At 42.0% G+C, this 19,646-nt stretch overlaps 2 protein-coding genes and 1 pseudogene across 2 annotated transcripts; 1 reads left to right on the top strand and 2 right to left on the bottom strand.

The window, feature by feature from the left end:
* Window positions 1–2,850: 2,850 nt before the first annotated feature.
* Window positions 2,851–6,869, bottom strand: LOC124653910 (DNAJ protein JJJ1 homolog). Its single transcript, XM_047192969.1, has 3 exons — window positions 5,166–6,869; window positions 3,179–3,237; window positions 2,851–3,073 (listed from the first exon to the last, which is right to left on the bottom strand). The coding sequence occupies exons 1-3, from the start codon at window positions 6,828–6,830 to the stop codon at window positions 3,004–3,006; spliced, it is 1,794 nt and encodes a 597-aa protein (XP_047048925.1). The 5' UTR covers window positions 6,831–6,869; the 3' UTR covers window positions 2,851–3,003.
* Window positions 6,870–9,326: 2,457 nt separating this feature from the next.
* LOC124655452 lies at window positions 9,327–13,524 on the bottom strand (annotated as a pseudogene).
* Window positions 13,525–13,650: 126 nt separating this feature from the next.
* On the top strand, window positions 13,651–18,873 carry LOC124653442 (phosphoserine phosphatase, chloroplastic-like). The gene is made up of 8 exons (XM_047192507.1): window positions 13,651–13,759; window positions 13,920–14,159; window positions 14,243–14,375; window positions 14,480–14,587; window positions 16,685–16,778; window positions 17,940–18,089; window positions 18,161–18,214; window positions 18,589–18,873. Exons 2-8 carry the CDS (start codon window positions 13,934–13,936, stop codon window positions 18,712–18,714), a joined length of 891 nt encoding a protein of 296 aa, XP_047048463.1. The 5' UTR covers window positions 13,651–13,759; window positions 13,920–13,933; the 3' UTR covers window positions 18,715–18,873.
* Window positions 18,874–19,646: the final 773 nt, after the last annotated feature.

The raw sequence follows: 19,646 nt of genomic DNA on the forward strand, positions 1-19,646 counted from the left end.
GTGCTAAGTTGCATACCCACTATTTATAACCTGTATACCCGCTACTATTAAGTTGCATTCCAACTTGTTAAGTTGCATACACGTTCTTGTTAAGTTGTATACCAACTATGATTAAGTTGCATTGATTGTCTTATATAGTGTCACCACATTTAAGTTGTCTACCACCGAAGCTAAGTTGTGTACCATTTGGTTAGAGGTAATTGCACCACTCATACAACAACTTGTCCTTCATGTGCAAAATCATACAAAAACTTGCAATTTGTGTTCTAATGGTACAACAACTTGTACTTTAGGTGCATTCTCATACAAAACCGCTGTGAGGTTGACACATGGCATTGCCCCGCTGGACATTTCGCAGAAAAACCCTCGATTTATTTTAATTCGCAGAAAAACCCTCGATTTATTTTAATTCTTTTGATCAGTTTATTTGACCTGACTATTCTAATCAGAGCCTCCATCATCCATGGACGAAACACCATCGGCAGAGGCGATCAGATCCAAGAGACCACACACTAATATGGATCCTCTGAACAAATTAATGAACCATAGCCCAAAAGAGATTGCAGGTAAATCTGCTGAAACAATCGCCACGCAACTCAGCCCCAGTTGGGGCTGCATGCCACCATCTCCGCCTTGTTGCCCATGTCCTTCATCAGCTCCGGGTCGAACACCTCCGACGTCCACTCCTCCCACCTGACGGATTGCACCCACCGCGGCAGCTCCTCCGCTGCTACGCCGTCGTTGCACACGCACTGTCCAGTGAGTAGTTCCAGGGGGACTACCCCGAACGAGTACACGTGGCCCTTCTGCAACGCCCACGGCCATGACGGCGGGGCCTCTGGTGCGCGGTACGCGGCCGAGCTCGGCGATGAGCAACTCAGCTGCGCCAGTCCGCAGTCCACGAGCCGTGCCTGGCGAGGATTCGTGCTCTAGATGTTGTCGTGCACCAGCTTCGGCGTCCCACTCCCGCCGCGCTGGCTAGCGTGGTGGATGAAGGCCAGGCCACGCGCGTGCGTCCCGGATCTGGGTTACCTGGCACGACATATAGACATACGTTTTCACATGATCAATTCAGCAACAACGACATCAAGTGTTCGACGAAATTAATGGCGACAACAAGTTTCTTTTCTGTTATGCTTAGCACCTAGATGCTTACTATTTCTTCTGAACTTTGTTGTTGTTTTCCTTATCAATAAATGATTATGGAGCTCAGCCCGTTTTCGGGGAACCGCATGAAGAAAAGGTGAAGAATTTGTGGGCACTTGCGTGGAAGGAGGGAGAAGAGGCTGTCGTTGGGCATGAACTCGTAGATGAGAAGCTTCTTGTCACGGCCGTAGTAGTACGCGTCGAGCGGCACGACCTTGGGTGACGGAGCATGGGCATGTGCATGTGGTGCTCGAACTCCTTCTTGTAGGGTGCCGATGCTGGCGCCCACACCGCGGAGCCACTTCACAACCATGACACTGCTGTTATCGAGCACCACCTTGTACGCCGACGGCAGCCCGGCCTTGCCAAGCATCTCCGCGGGCGCGTCCAGCAGATCCTACGGCTTGAACCCCTCTCGCCACCGAGTTCCTCCAGAAACACCATCCTCTCCCACTCAAACTTGCCGATGGCAGCCAGGGCCGCGACGGTGGCGCCATACGGGCTGGAGGAGTACATAGTTTGTAAAGATAACCATGATGTCATATGACAAAGTACTTGGCAGCTCCACCAGGGATAGAGCAACTCGTCGGTACGGTGTATAATGCATGATCCAATCCATGCTAGCATCCTGCCACGAAGACATAACCTACAAGATTTTTAACACAATAATCTACAAGATTACTAGTTCAATCGCCCTAGTCATGGCTGTGATAAGCTTTTTTTTACGTGACCCGAGCCATTACCGCTTCATTTCGTAGTTGCAAGGTTTGATATTGAGTAAATGGAGGGGGTTTTCTGCAAAATATTAAAGAGTGGGCCTGTGCCTTTTTCCAGCTGGGCAACGCCATGTGTCAACCTCACAGTGATTTTGTATGAAAATGCACCTAAACTATAAGTTGTTGTACCACTAGAACACATGTTACAAGTTTTTGTATGATTTTGCACCCCAAGGACAAGTTGTTGTATGAGCAGTGCAATTACCTCATTTGGTTATCAAGTTGTATTTTGACCGCTAATAAGTTACCTGGCTACAAACGATACAAGAAACTATGGTGAACAACTAGTAGTGTAATGTTGCAAGTCTTATTACTATGATATTATTGGCCATTATTGTTAAGTAAGCATCTTAAAACTAAGTTGGATGTAAAATATTAAAAAAAATAGTGAAAGCAACTCTTTGTAGGGAGTTGCTTTTCTACAACACTAAAGTTGATTTCCATAGCAACAAAGTTGGTTTTCAAAAAAAAAATTATCGAAACATATACAAATGGGATCTAGTTCCGAAGATCTCGTCGCGAGAGGCCTAACGGTAAAAACGGAATGCAATTTCGATACACGGTTTAAGAGTTATGACTTTTTAAATTCTCTTCACGTCAAATTAAATGCACACGTGGTGTTTTTTGGTAATTCACGTGAGCTCTTCTCAACCTTTCTCTTTTAGATATAAAAGTATTTCCTTTTATAAGACGAGTGCTCAGATAGGCAAACTAGCATCCGGATGCTAGCTAGCCGTGTCCTTCTTGAATAGAATATCATGCTACAAAAACAATACTATGATCTTCGCCAAGTACACTCTACTGAGTATTTGTGGCCAAAATCACATGCCTGGTGGAACATTACAGACTGCACTTCCATACAGAGAAGGGGAAGGAAAAAATTTGATCTAATATAGATACCAATTAAAATTGGGTCACAGACTCACAGGTAACAACACTCATTTACAGTGGAGCATTTGCAGGTCCAAACCAGATATGGCAGCCCTAAAAAAAAAGTTACAAGAAGAGACAATTGGTTGCCCGGGTGATCTAGCAGCATCAACTGGGAAAGAGAATGCTCAAAAATATAATTATTGCCGCCTCAACGATTTTTCTGTCGTGCCTTGATCACAGCATGACCCGTCTCTTCCAAGTGAGAAAACAACTTGCTCCTGCAACAAACAGTTATTTGAGGTTAATCATAAATGGGAAGTGTCACGGTATGATAGCGACATAAAAGTGGAGACAGGGTGCTGAACACTGAGCTCCAAGTGTACCTTGATTCAAAAGTATCTCCACATGTTTCACAGTCATTACTGCGTGTCTTCGAGACATCCTGGTACAATGTAGATAGTTTTATTAATACAATGGCATGTAGCATAAAGTGTTATTGCTAAAAGAAACCAATGCAGATAAGCTTCGTATAGCAGTGGCCTGATGTTCAAATATCCTCATGAAATTTCCAAATTATATCACATCCTCCACATGTAGCAGTGGCGGAATGTGATGTTCAGCAAATTATGTGTTTCACAAAATTTAGATATGTGCATGTGAAAGAACTCTGAATTCACAAAATTCTGAAACAAAAAGGACAAAACAAATTGTGTGCACAAGGTTTACTATTTTCACCTTTCATGCTTCGCTTTTTAGTGCAGACAACCAATTAACTAAATTTTACCAAACTTTGGATGTAAATAGACATATTCTGACAAGTAGATATGTCAATTATTTCAGAATTCTTTTATAATTGCAAACGCCTATCTTGAACTTGTTTATCAAAACACAGGGAGTAAGGGAGCTCGGGATTATAAAATATCAACTCCCAAGTGAGTGTTACTTTTTAACAATATATAGTTAGTATTTACAAGATTACCAGGATAGTGAAAAACAACTGATTGTAGATTCCATGCACGCAAAGAAAAAAAAAGTGGGTTTTATTGGAGGAGCAAAAACATCAAACACAACAAGAAAAAACAGAAAACTCAAATTGTTTCAACTATCTAGACCGGCTTCCTTCAGCAGGCACCACAAGAACGCATCACATGATAATTGAGCCTGCAGCTAACAAAACACAAGTTCCTGTCTACTCTGAGGTTACTCCCTACCCATTATGTGGATCAATGTCAGCAACAACCTATATACATATGATCTATACTTAATCATCCTCAGCTTTTATTTTACTACATGCAAAATGTAGAAGTAGAATCTCAGGTGGCAGATAAGCATGAAGTTCACATCTGTATCTGGACAAGTATAGCTTGAATTTTGTGGGCCAATTTCATTTTTTTACCAAACAACAGCAATTTGAGTGTCCGTGGAAAACGACGAGTTATCTTCGCTAATTAGTACTCTCTCTGTTCACTACTATAAGATGTTTTAGATATTTCAATGTGGATTATATACGGACCGAAATGAGCGAGCCTACACACTGGAATATGTTAGGTATAATCATTTTCGAAAAAACCAATGATCATCACTTGATGAGAGTCCCAGGACTGAAGTTTCTTTTTATAAACAAAGCAGACAAATACAAACATGTAGAGCCAGCTTATACACAGCACAAAGATTTCATCTGCCTAGCTCAATCCCATCTGCATCCCGCATCCGCGTGCCTGATCACCATACACAGTTGTCATAAATGCTACTCCCTCGACAAGAATTATGAACGGAGGGAGTACTACCCTATTTCATTCCTCTTAGTAAGATGTTTGAAGTCCACACAATAATTATAGTATATATTATAATGTGGCAGACTTCTAGAAGTCGTCAAACATGCTAGACAAAGCCTTCGCTAATATTACTACATGTTAGAAACTATCACCATTAGTACATTCAACTCTTCTGCACATGGCTCTCTAAAGGTGTATTCGTAGTCAAAGCGTATAGTTTTCTGCTGTCCAGTGTTCTAATTGGTTCTTCAGCAACAAAAGACTACCTATCCACACAGCTCCAATATAACCATTAGTAGAAAGTGGTTTAAACGGTTAGGTGATTAATCAAGCACTTAGGGTTTAAGCGGTTAGGTGATTAATCAACCATTAGTAGAAAGTGGTTCAAGCACTTAGGATTAATCAAGCGGATTCTACAAGGTCTGATAAGCATGAAGTTCACATCTGTATCTGGACAAGTATAGCTCAAATAGTTTTTGCTATCAGAATGAATATCATTACAAGGTTCAATCACGATGAGCTTGCTGTCAACTATGCACAAATAAAAATGAATGAGTTCTTATACAGTACAAGGAGCGGATGAGTATGAATGTACCTTTTGCTTCTTTCCCTTTGTCGTACTCTTTTTTTCAGCAGGAACAGTTGGTTTCTTTTCTGCACCTTTCTTGTTCTTTTTGTTCTTTTTAGGATTGTCGTTTTTTCCTTTCAGTTGATCTCCTTTGCTTGACGATGTCCCTTCATCATTTGAAGATAAAGGATCCTCCATCTTATCATCAGCATCATTTCCACCATTATCATGTCCAGACTCCTCATGCAGAACATTATTCCTCATACCTTCTCCGCTATCAGCATTATTACCTTCATCTTGTCCCTTCTTTGCAGCGCGTCTCCGACGAGGTTTCTTCTTGACACTATTAACTGCAGAACTTCTATCATCAACATTGTCGTCCTCTGCAACAACAGGTGGAGCTTCCTCTTGAGGAACCACATAAGCGCTCTCCTTGTTCTTGTGGCTTGACAACATCGCCTCCAAGACACTCGTCTCATCAAATGAACCAACCTCCTGCTTCGCGTTATCGAAGTCCTTATCGCCATTCTCTTCACCCCCAATCTCCAAGCCCTCTTCCAACTCTTCAGCCAACTCTTCTACAGCATCTGACCAATCACTCTCCTCTGACTCCTCCGCAGGCTTAAAATCGAACCCGACATCATCTTCTTCCCCCTCATCGTTGGCTTCCTTTAGAGCCTCCTCCTCCTCCTTAAAGGCCATCCTCAGTTCAGCCACCTTATCCTTGTGCTTCTTAGACTGCTCATGGTTCTTCCACTGCTTCTCCGACTTAAACTTCTTATTACACGCCACGCAGTACAGCTCCTCCTTCTTCTTTTCCATCGTTTCCTCATCATCCTCTTCTTCAAACACTAGCTCGTCCTCATCCACCCTTGCCCACTCAGGCTCCTGATATGCCATGGCTCGCTCCTTCTTCTTCCTCTCCTCTGCCTTCTTCCTTTCCATCTCCTCCACCTTCTTCTTTGCCTCCTCTGCCTTCTTCTTCAGCGCCATATCCACCACCCGCTTGTCCCTCTTCTTGCAGAAGGCTGCCAACGCTCTGACGTTGTCGTTGTACTCGCGCCTAGCCTTGCGCATTGCCTTCTTGTTATCCTCCTCCATGATCCTCCTGTCACGGCGGCTCTCCCCGCGTGAAACGTCCCACTCGGCCGCCCACCCGAAGTCCATGACCGAGGCAAACCCCAGCCAGTAGTTGTAGAAGGCGGTGACCTGGGTGTAATAGGAGTCGAGGTTGCCAATGACGGGCGGCGTGGGGATGGAGTCGGTGGGGATGCCCATGCGGCGGGCGTAGGCGACCTCCTGCTTGTACACCTTGTCGAACACGTCGCCATAGACCTTGTAGAACCCGCGGCCGGAGTCCGAGAATCCGGAGAAGGCGGAGGGGACAAAGACGGAGAATATGTCGGGGACGGGGGAGGCGGATGCGCTGGAGGATCCGTGGTCGGCGAAGAGGATCTGGGAGCGGTGGGAGTCGTAGTGGGCGCGCTCCTGGGGGTCGGAGAGGACGGAGTGCGCGTGCTGCAGCTCCTGGAATGCGGCGGTGGCGGCGGCGACGTCGGAGCCCAGGGGCTGCTTGTCGGGGTGGAGGGATAGCGCGAGGCGGCGGAAGGCGAGCTTGATTTCGCTCGGGGAGCAGTCGCGGGAGAGGCCGAGGATCTCGTAGTAGCACCGCTTGGGCGCCGCCGACGCCATGGCCGCCGAAAAGGCTAGGGTTTTCGAGGTGTGTCCGTCCGGCTCAGGCTCAGGGGAGGAGGCGTTGCCGTGTAATAAGTAAAGGTGGGCCTAACTTGCAGAGCTGTAGCTCAACTCTTCTTTCACAGGACCGTGTTGTAAAGTAACTCGACTCCAAAGATTTTGTCAAACATCTACAAACATACTCCGATTCGTATTAATATAGATGTATCTAATGTTGTCAAACATCTACAAACATACTCTGATTCATATTGATATAGATGTATCTAGACATATTCTAATTGTAGATACGTTTATTTTAGTGGCAAGTAATATGGATTAAAGAGAGTACTTAAAATTCCAGTTCTACCAAATATAGCAAAAAAAAATTGACATCTATAATATTCAATAAGTACACTATAAAATATATATACTCTACTTTATTGATACCATGATATATTAGAGCGGTTATAAAATAAAGTCTAAAAAACGAGCAAATCTTCGAGATATTCGAACTATTTTCTTATTTCAAGACACAAACTGTTTTTTCTAAAGGCAACCGTAGAAAATGACACATAAATCACTTGAAAGATCAAATACCAACGAGAGTTCTCCAATTACAGACTACGTGCACGATGCAACCAGTAATCCAATTAACCAACATTGATGAGAATACCAACACCGGTATTGAATGGAAAACAACTGAATAACCTGGTCAATGTAAGAACCTTCGAGTTGTTTGCTTCATGTACTATGGAATGTAACTTGTAGTTTTGAGCAAAGCCTCCAAGTTCTCCTTGCACGTAACTTTGATGTGTTGTGGCTTTTTGAGGTTTTCATGTCAGGTCGATAGAAGTTGGTTTCCTTGCATTATATTTCAAATTTTGAATTAATCTGTCACTAGCAGGGTTAACCATGAGGAATTATAGGGGGCATTACTTTTTCATGTAACAACTTCCCTTTTGCTTATATATACCCCTTCTCATGTACAAAAGTGAGGGGAAAGAGTGAGGAAGAAACCGCTGCCTCATGCTAGAGTCTTACACTCCTATTCTTTGCACTACTCCGTACACTCCACTCAAATCCTTTAAGATACATATGCTTCTTTGAGAGAACGACTTTGTGAATGTTTGCAAGGACTTCAAGATCCAAGTGCTAGCCAAGAGTTGTTACATTTTGGAGGATGTGCACCCCCTAGATTGTTAGGTGTGACATGAAAAGCTTTGTGATGATTGTGTAGGAGACAAGTGTTTGTGAAGATCGATGATTGCCTATTCGTGTGAAAAATTGTCTTAATGATTGGGAATGAACTTAGTGTCTTAGCTAAAGGAGGTGTATATTATTGTCTCTCTCTCTCTCCCTCCCCCTCCCTCCCTCCCTCCCTCCCTCCCTCTCTCCCTTTCTCTCTCTCTCTCATGCATCCTATCTTTTGAAAAGCATACATGCTTGGATATATTTTGACATGTTAAAAAAATTGAGACGAAAAATTCCATGTACATCTTCACGCTCACAAAGTCGTTTCATGGAAAATTGACTCGTCATGTGGCATGTGTAAAAAATACAATATTCGGTGCTAAATATAAGACTTTCCAAAAGAAAATTTGTATGTTTTTTTACATAGAGCACAAAATATATCGGTTTTCGAATGCACATATATTGTGGAGATGTACATGTAGAATTTTTTGTCAATAATTTTCGACACTTCAATATATATATATTTTTTGGCAGAGGGAGCATATGCACTCATGAGCCCGAAACAAATTTCCAAGGCACAAAGTATAAAACTAACTTATTAAAAGCAACCAATTTTGAACTTAATATTACAATCGCATATTCACCCCCTCTACTCGAGAGCGAATAATCTTTAACCCATCCCTTAGCTCCGAGCAGTGGCGGAGACAGGCCCCAGGCTACAGCAGCCTTGGCCCGGGGCGTGAGCGAGGAATGCAAAGCTTCACTGTAGGAAAATCGCACTGTAGCATCACTGTAGCGCACTGTAGCATCAAGATGGCCTGGGGCGTCGTCGCATCCTAGCTCCGCTACTGGCTCCGATCATAAAGAACAACTAAGTGAATGCTATAATAATTCTTGTGAATCACCAACAATCGAGTTATACATGTAATATACCTAAAGAGTAAACTGACATCATAGAGAGCGAGCATGGGAGAGCGCACTTGCAAGGCCTCTTACTCCATCTACCTCGATGGTGTACTTCTCACGCATAGGCTCTGTACTTCCCCAGAGACTTGGTCGAGCTCAGCCGGTCAGTTAATGATCAAGAGTATTGTCGTCTCTGTGAATGTCGTGAACAACAAAGGGCTACGGGCAGCCGGATTGTTCCAAAATGGCGAATGTTTCGGAGATAGTGAGGTGGGTGCAATGGAGGGATTTGCCTTGGAGGTGAATGGCGGCCTTTAGCTGACTAGCAAAAGAAGCAACATTCTTTTCCAGGAATCGCATGTTCTTGCTCCGCGCTTTTGGTTCAGGCAAGCCCCACGCTCATACTCATACATCGCATGTTCTTGCCAAATTACGGCATATAAGGTGCTCTGAGCCAAGTATGGATGCTATATTTACATTACAAGATATATATGCTACTTACTACCATTGCAGCTTATTTTGTTCTACACCATATCTCACTGAAGTCCGTAATTGAACTATTGGATCATTTTCTCAACAAAATGGCAGTTACACACAAGAAGAATCTCTGGAATGTGGAAATGAGCGCGAACCGTGCAAGGCCAGCTCTCTCATAAGATGATACCAACGACTCTAATAAGCGTTGCAGTTACAATGATGAGGATTTCAAGATGCTGTCAAACTTGCGCTGCTGCAAAACATAAGACAGTTAAAACATTACAGGAGTACAGCTTCTGGAGTACTTCGACGTAAGTACAAAGATGGCACATGAGACATTGTTACCTCGGAAATTGGCATTTTGGTTCGCACAGCCTCAACTTTTGACAAGTCGATATCTGCTACTGCAAATCCAGTGGACAGTCGATCTGTAGAAAAAAAAATTTGTCTTACAATCAAAAGACCATGCAAGTGGCACTACATTGTAAAACTTGTTCCACATATTGTATTGCAAACATTGAATAAAAGACGAACACAAAAGCATCAGCATGATAATATTTGACTCTATTTTCCAGGACAAGCATATAAAAGAAGCAAATATTGATGAGGAGCTCAAAAGAAAGGCACTCTTGATGGTTCTGACTATAGTAATATACAAAATCTGAAAAGGACCGAAGATAATCTCCCAAGTCTCAACACAAGAATCATAACATAAAATGAAAAGCTATACCTGGAAGTCGAGCTATAACTACTCCCCATGGGTCAATAATTATAGAATCACCGTAGCTTTCTCTTTTCTCATTGTGTTTTCCAGCTTGAGCTGCAGCAATAACCTGGGGAATATTTGAAAGTTATTTTAAGTTGCCTAACTTAGAAAGCTAACAAACAATTTTGATATTTCTCTGAATTCCATATAATGCAAAGGCTTTTGAAATAAGCAAAGCTCAACTGTTCTGAATATCCAACCAGAGACCACAAATTATTCACCTCCACTGCTGTGATGTGGTTCAAACATGTGCTCCATGGTGTGAAACTACCAACACAATAGGTATTTGACTAAAAAAAACTAAAATTAACTTTCAATTTATCGTATCATGCTGTGTCAACTATATGAAACATTAGAACCCTACATGTAAAACTGTCAAAGAAAATCCTACATGCAAAAGTTAACGAGCAGCAAAAAGGGTTAGATTTACGTACATAACATTGTGTCTCGATTGCACGAGCACGAAGAAGAATTTCCCAGTGTGCCTCCCCGGTTACCTTTGTGAACGCAGATGGTACAAGCAAGACCTAACAAAATATGAAATTATAAGAAAATACTAGAAAAGTATGCAATTGTTTTGACATTTATAAAGGGGTATGAATGCATGATGAAAAAGATCTTAATATAAAGACATCTTAAATCTTATGTATAGTCCACTGGCATACACAATCACCTGTGCTTGGTGCTTAAAACGCAAACATTGATAAATCTCTGGAAATCTCAAATCATAGCAAACCGTAAGCCCCAATCGTCCAAAGGGCTATCCGCCGCAACGACAGTATCACCTGATAAGATAGTAGATATATCATGAAAAATCACATACAAATGTGAAGTAGAAATCAATTGGATACTCTGCAGGTACTATTAGAGTACTATGTTGAATCCCTTCCGCAGTCAAGAAAAGCTGAAATTTGGCAACTTGGTTGGTTGGGTTTTTTGAAGGAAAATATCTTGGTTGGTTGAATGCGCAGAACAGTGTAAAATTTACTTATTCTTCTACGATTTCCTAATGATCCAAGCAGATAAGATTTTCTACTAGAAATAACATTTACAGGAGAATGAGAGAGAAATAAGCTAGTCTTCCAGTTTATGCTGAATTTCTGATACAAAAGATCCCATCGAACGTCATTGCAATATCATTCATAATCGTTGGCAGAAGACATGCATCAGTGTGAAAAGAACAGATAATTTCAAGACTTTCTAACGCTTACTCGCTTAGCTTGACAGGACAGAAAACACTAATATTACCAGTGATACATATTTACTATCTTCCAAAATCTACTAAGACGGTAAAGATCATTGAAAATTGCAAAGCAGATACAACATATAAATTTTGTAGAAAGTTTAGGAATCCAGAATAAACAGGGCACCGAGTACTGCTGCCAGTCGAATACGATCTCTATCATTTGAAGTTGTTTAACTAAATGGCATTAAGAAAAGTAACGTCAAGTTAGAAACTAAAGCTAAATTTAACATGAGTAAATTTATAGAGGACACTTATGCAGCACCATCGGTATAAAAGATTTGACAAAAAATGCAACAGATAAAATGGCCATTTACTCTTCGAGGACCCACAAACATTTAGCATATAATAGAGAAAACTGGGAAAACTTAAGAATTTAATAAGTAAACACCTGCTGTCGTGAATCGGCTTTCCTTATAAACCATATTGCCAGGTACATCCACATCAAACCTTCAGCATAATAATCCCAATGTGAATAACCAAACTACAGTGTTGCAAATGCACCACAACAAGAAGGAAAAGGTAAAGGAAGAAATAAGCAACAGTCATTTACCCAAAGTTCATTATTCAGGCGGAAGTTCAGAATATAACTCTGTGGCTTCGTGATATAACTATGCTTGCTAAGATATATATATTAAAATCCATGGCATGCCAAATGTAGTCATGGTCAATGTTTCTCTTATCCGGAAGTGACAATATATATGCAGCATATAACATTTGAATGCATCTCATCGTTCACTTACCTATGTAAATTGAAAACCTACTGTTCAACATTCTATGGATGCCATAGAATAAGCAGCTAAAATAAACTGCTTCCAAGTATTTCTGAAAGCAAATTTCTCCCAAGAGCCATGGAAAAGGCACTTACAAATGTATTTTTCGATATGAACTCCTAACTTTTCCAGAGTCATCGATTAATACGTGTGTATTGTACTGGTGTGAATCATCCGGCCCTTTCTCTTGAAACCCTCCAAGAGACAACCACATACTTGAGTCACTGCAGAATGAAGCTAAGGTAAGGACCCAACAGGCCAATTCACTTATTCAACAAAACTTAAATCATAAATGAAAACTTTGTGTCAATACACAGGTAAAGGAGCTACACATACACTTGTGTTCTTATCCATACAGGCTAAAAGATGTACAAAGGAGAAAGACGCATACTGAAGGTTAGAAGATTCATTTGTAAGATGGCGTACTGAGTTAGACGCTGTGAAACAACGACTGCTACATCTAAGAGTTGGTAGAATATAAACACAAAGGCTAGTAGGTAAAGTAAATTAGGGAATTAGAAGACATAGTCACTACAAAATTCGAATGAGAAGGCTCTGCTGTGAGAATGGCAAAAGAAAATTGAGAAATATGTTCTTACTGACTTTGCAAGTGAGCAGTATCTCTGCATTATTGGGCCATCCAGTGATTCGGCTATCTTAACCGACTCTCCATCCTTGGATCCTATGAATGAGAAGACCTCAGGGAAGCAGAGAAATTTCACTCCGGCGGCAGCAGCTTCCTACGAAAAGATCATCTCAGGTTGGTCTACTCTGCGTTGATCTGGTATTCTAGTATAAAGTGGAGTAGGAAAACTGAAAGGAACAGCACTGAATGTTGCAGGAAGAATAAAACCAATGAAGACACCGATAGAGCATAGAGCATAGAGCTCAGTTTTGGTTGGTACGTTTATAAAACCATCTATTCGTGCATCCCAGATCCCATAAGAGCGTATGTAATTTATAGGGATATCTCCTATTTCTAGTTCTTGTGAGACGAAATGCAGCCATTTCTGCAACTCCACAGCGAGAACACATTGCCTGATAGCTACACGCGGCAATTAGAGGCTAACTCCAGTTGCAAATCGCAGCAGGTGATCAGCTCCAATCTCGCGGCGGCAACTGCGGCCGTGTAGGGTTAGGGGAAGGGAGTGCAGGGGCTTGCCTTGGTGAGGCGGGAGCAGGTGGCGTAGTTGGCGTCGAGGTCCCCCACGGAGGTCATCTGCACCACGCCCACCCTCGCTTGCGAGCCAGAGACGGAGACGGAGGAGGACATGGCGCGGCGGACGACGGCGGCACGGGTCCTCACGACGGCGGTGGCGGCGGCGATCGGGAGCGAGGCCCTGAAGGAGGCCAAGGCCATGCCAGAGGTGGAAGTCAATAGCCAACCTCCTGGGTACAACTCTGCGGGTGCGCGTAGCGGCACGAGCCGAGGCAGAGCACCGACGTGGTCTCATCGCGACCGTTGGATCGCAGAAAGACCGCTTGCATCTTACCGGTCACAGACACAGTGAGGCAGTCGTCACCACTTCACTCAAGCTGACGGAACAGAAACCGCCGCCCGCCGCCGCCGCCGCGCGCCATCGACTCAAAGGTGAGATCACCGGAGCTCTCAGTTGCTGGTTTTCCTATATTTCCTTCGAATTCGGGATGGACGCACCTGGATACGGTGTCAATTTGCTGCTCGAATTGTTCCCTTTTCACATGATCCAGCGATGCGCGCTGCTGACGTCGTCCTCGTTTGGTTCTTGCAGGGCGTTTCATACACATGGCCCGGCTGGTTAGTACGCGAATCTGCCCGAGTCAGCGGTTTCAAGCTCCTCGGTTGCCGTCGATCCGGCCACCACTGAACTCGTATTCAGCAGCAGGCTCTGGAGATCTTTCGTTTCGTGGTGTTAAGCTCTCGAATCATCCGGGCTTCGTAGCAGCTGCGCTGGAGGTGCCCAAGAGCGCGCCGCGCTCCCCTGGTCCGGAGAACCGCCTACCTTCAGAAGGTCATTTTGCCGAGAATCCTTTGCCGTGTGCAGTCACGCTGCGCCTAAATGCCTAACACCATTATGTACTTTCCCTTGTACAGAGGTTATCAGGACCTGGTGCAACGCCGATGCGGTGTGCTTCGATGTGGATAGCACGGTCTGCCTGGACGAGGGTATCGATGAGCTCGCCGATTTCTGCGGAGCGGGGCCGGCGGTCGCTGAGTGGACGGCCAAGTAAAGAGATGCTGGCTTGCATTACCAAAGTTATCCGCTGAAAATAGCGGCGATGTTAGTGTAGAATTCCCCACTCAAGTGCTCATTTCGCATCATGTTTCTAGGGCAATGACTGGATCGGTTCCGTTTGAAGAGGCGCTAGCGGCTCGGCTGTCCTTGTTCAAGCCATCCTTGTACCAAGTTAACGAATGCATGGAGAAGAGGCCACCAAGGTAAGCCCAGTTGTAGCCTGATTCTATCATTCGCCAGATTTTTTTTAGATCAACAGGCCTCCGCCCCTTTCCATTTCCATAGAAACGAAAAGACAGTCACAGCATAGCAGTACTTATTACAGCCCCAACTAGAAACAGACTCAAACTAACCGAACAAAACAGACAAGAACTATTTTAACCACCCCTACAGCCAGACAGAAAACCACCATCTAGCATATGACATGAGTCTGATCAGCTATAACTCCAGTTTTTTCTTTTTCTCCTCTTAATCACATAGCAGAAAACTACACATCCATCATCAGGCGAGGAGCCAGCATCTCCGGTGTCCTAGGACCAACCATCAACATTGTTTTGCGCCTCTTCAGTATCTTGAGAGCGCCGGGGCTTCCACCATCTTCAACTCCAATCTCTTCACGCACTCTTCCATGAAACTCCGATTCTTCGACGGACAGAGAGGACTCCATCGCTTCAACATTTTCACCATTCTCCTCCACAAAACCTGCATCCCAGACCATATACATCGGCCAAAGAACATGTCATTTCTATGTTTCCATGTTGACCACATAATAGCAGCAACAACCATATTAGTAACCACATTCTTTTTATTGCTCACCCATAACCTGGCCACACTTTCAAAGCTTAAACCAATCTCTTTTTGAAGAATGATAGATATCTCTGTCCACATGATTCTCAAAATATCACAGGAAAAGAACAAATGTTCCACAGTTTCGTTTTCATTGCAAAGTAAGCAAGTTTTATCTAGAATTGTTTGCCTTTTCTCCAGGTTATCTCGTGTTAGAAGCTTGTTATGTGATACCAGCCACAAGAATACCTGAACCCTAGGGGGCACATTTAATTTCCAAACAGCAGGGATAAAGACAGGGATAACTCCTCTAAAGTTAAGTACTGCATACAGAGATTGTGAAGTATATAACCCGGAGCTATGTAATTTCCAAACCAAACTATCCTCATCACTTGTAAAAATCACCGAAGATGCAATTTGTTCTAATTGGTACCATTGTTCCATCATCTTCGAGTTAAACACTCTCCTAAAGGTGAGTTTTAACTCGCTCCCATCCCAGACTTCCTTAATAGTTGCCCCTTGTTGATTGCACACAAAGTAAAGGTCCCAGAACATAATTGCTAAGCTCGTATTTCCCAGCCATTGATCCTCCCAGAACCTAATTTTATCACCTTTACCAATCATCCATTGGTATCCTAATTTTGCAGCTCTAGCCGCCCACATGACACCTTTCCAGAACGGTGAAATCTCAGTTTCTCTACAACTGAAGACATTCGGGTTATTAGTGTCATATTTATAGTCAATTATTTGTTTCCACAATTTGTTATTGTCCATATTATACCTTCTAATCCAAGAAGCCAACAGACAAATGTTGAGCTCTCTAATGTTCGGAATTCCTAGCCCACCATATTCTTTTTTCATCGCCACTAGTTCCCAACGAGCCAGATGGTATTTATAGTGTCCTTCATAATTGTCCCAGAGGCAATGTGCCATTTGCGAGTTAATGGCTTTTATAGCCCATGAAGGAAACTTGATAGCAGACAGCAGGTAAACAGGGATGCTTGCTAGGCAAGATCGAATCAAAGTTATCCTTGCTGCATAAGACAGTAATCTGCCTCTCCATCATTCGCCAGATTAAGTTATGGCATGGAAAATATTATTGATATAATCACATTTTCTGCCTGTTTTGATATATCGGAAACTGCAGTACTTGATAATTTTGATTATATTTTTACAAATGGGTAATGTTTAGCTCATTGCTACTTGAACATTAGAAGTTTCTTATTTGTACAGCAGCCAAATAGAATTTCCATGTTACAGTGGAAAAGTGTCGTAGCTGTACCTAGCTTTGTGGTATTACTAATGATGTTGGCCAAATGTTGATCTACAGGATATCTCCTGGAATTTCTAACTTGATCAAAATGCTTAGAGTACCTAGCTTTCTGGTATTGCAAATGATGTTGGGAAAATGTTGATCTACAGGATATATCCTGGAATTGCTAAATTCATCAAGATGCTAAGAGTACCTAGCTTTCTGGTATTGCTGATGTTGTTGGGCAAATGTTGATCTACAGGATATCTCCTGGAATCGCTAAATTGATCAAAAGGCTAAGAGCCAAAAATGTTGATATCTACCTTGTCTCTGGTGGCTTCCGACAGATGTTCAAGGTATATGACTTCCACTGATACTTTCCCGATGATATTTCAGGGTAGTCATCATGCGAATTGAAATCTGATTTTATTCATGAAGCTCTTGTTGATTTCATTGGAAAATCTCTTTCAGATTGACTTACGTTTATATAGTTCTACCCTTCTGTGGTATGTGATCTCGTATTTCATAAGATGACTGTAGTGAGACTTCTTAAGTTGGAAATAGAAAGAAAGCTAGATTCTGCAATTATGAAAAAAAATCCCATTTTAAATCAAATCCTTGAACGATGGAAATGTGTACTCCCTCCGTCCTATGAAAGTTGTCTTAGATTTGTCAAAAATTAGATGTATCTAGACACTATCTAGTATTTAGATACATCCAAATTTTGACAAATCTCAGACAAGTTTCATGAGATGGAGGGAGTATATTAAATCTTGAACTTTCTTAAATGGTTTAAAATGAATGACACTGGTTTTGAAAAGTGGTTTTGTATTTTGGGTATTTAAGAAAAAAGTTAGAAAGAATTCATGGATGTAAGGAATGCTACGAAACGATAACGAATAAAGTCCAAAAAATATTTCTGACTGGAAATTCAATTATCTTATATGTTATTTGTATGGAAAGCAGATGATCATATTGGTTGATTTTTTTCAGCCCTCACTCTAGCTTTTACATACCTGCAATTGTTTAAGATCTTTGAGAATTTCAGAAGAGGACACGCCACTTAACAGCTTAGTCTGGTTTTGCATATTGAAAGTTTTTGAAAAGTTTGAAATAAAATTGTAAACACAGGGACGATCAAATTGAGAACCTGCAAAATTCATCCCCAAAGAAATGGAAAGCATGCCGTATGTAAATGATAAGAGGAATCTATTTCATGTCTTTTTTTGTACATGTCCTAGCATTCCCTACATGGCTACATCTATGAATATTTTCATATTTTATTTGAAAACTGCAAAATGTAAAATCACTCCAAAACCGGCCTAGGGTCCAAAACTTCAAATTAATTGACTTCAGAAAGTTCAGATTTGATATATGCGGTTTCATAGTTCAGGTTCAAACCAGCCCAGACACTATAGTTGAGGGTTTTAAATGGACCTCTTTCTAAGAATTTCAGCTATATTTACCAGTCCCTCTTCATAAATTGCTAAGAGGTACACAACTGCTTTCTCTGTCAGCCTCTCGCATTGGAGCTTGGCATCCCCCCTGAAAACATTTATGCAAACCAACTACTGTTTGGAAATTATGGAGAATATGTTGGGTTTGACCCAGCAGAGCCTACTTCCCGAAGTGGTGGTAAAGCCATAGCAGTTCGACAAATACGACAGGTCTGACAGTAACTCTTAGCACATCACTTTTTTGCTTCCTGGCACATTGCTGATGTACTTTGTGTATGCAGATGTGTGGTTACAAGACACTCGTTATGATTGGAGATGGTGCAACTGATCTTGAGGTATTTAATTGTTCGTCATAGTGATGCTTATGGAACAATGATAGCCCTACAGTAAGGCATATCATACCCATCATCAATTGATTAACGGGATTAAATTGCATATAATAATGATTAGTAAATTTCCATTTGTAATCAGTGCATATAGAACAGAAATGGTTGAATTGGTCTAGCGATTTTGCTACCGGGATTGCTTTGATTGATCAGGCATCAGGCCCATGGTTTCTTTTCTCTCATCTTGATATTAATTTCCCCATAGCGCTGCAGAATTAGCTCTGGAAATAGATCATACTTAACTGTCACTGCTACAGAAAGGACCTGTCCCGTGGATGGAACATCAAAAACATAACTCATCTTTTCCGTGTATGGTGTTGTAGGCTCGCCAACCTGGTGGAGCAGACCTCTTTGTCTGCTATGGAGGGGTGCAGATGAGGGAACCAGTCGCAAGAAAAGCCGACTGGGTTGTCTCTGATTTCCAAGAGTTGATGACCTATTTGGCATGATACAGTTCACTATAGTATTATACAGTTAGTAATACAATTCTTATACTACAGTTTGGTCAGTAAATAATTGCTCATGGAAATTCTTTCCAGGCTGTTTATCGGAAATTCTTTGCAGGCTGTTTATCAAGGCATGTTTGTTGGTGGTTATTTAGTTAAACAGTTTTATTTCTCGTTCAAGAGAAGTCGATCTAATCACCAGCCTCACCATACTAGGAAGACAACTAGATACACACCGTCGTTTCAGGCAAATGGGTTTTAACTCGTTTTTAGTTTGATTTGTGTATGCTCTTAATGATGTGGTGATGATATATATTATCTGGGGATATACACGGTTTGGCGATATATACGTTGTTTGGCTGCGGATAGCTATTTTGGCACTATTAGGTATGTTTGGTGTTGGTTTTGATGGTTGACAATTTTTTGGCATATCAATATTATCGGTTACTGTTTGCCAACTCTTGGTTAACGGAGAGGTCAACAAAAAATTTGACTAGCCAATATTTTTATTGTGGAAGTTTAGACTAGAACCAGATAATTGAGGGCATCAGCTGGGGCCGGAGATTTGGTGTGTGTGTGGTGGTAGATCTCGATGTCGATGAACATATGCTTGTTTTGAAGATAACAAGAAGCTCTGCAAGTTCAAGAAGAGAAACGTTATATTCCAAGAAAGGAGTATATCCCTAAGATTAAATGTTTGACCTCTCTAAAAGAGATAAACCGGTAGAACCTTGAAAACCAAAAACGCAATAAGTTTTTTCATCCGAAATCCGCTTTTGGTAAAATTGAGCTTCACCTGAAGATAACCACAATATCTAAAACCTCACATGAATAAGATACAAATAAAAATCAAGAAATATGATGGCAATAATGTAACGGTTTAAGCTCTTTTCACGTACTTTGGATACAACTCTGACGATGATCTCTGTATAGAG

The sequence above is a fragment of the Lolium rigidum genome, chromosome 5, assembly GCF_022539505.1.
Source record: "Lolium rigidum isolate FL_2022 chromosome 5, APGP_CSIRO_Lrig_0.1, whole genome shotgun sequence".
Taxonomy (NCBI): domain Eukaryota; kingdom Viridiplantae; phylum Streptophyta; class Magnoliopsida; order Poales; family Poaceae; genus Lolium; species Lolium rigidum.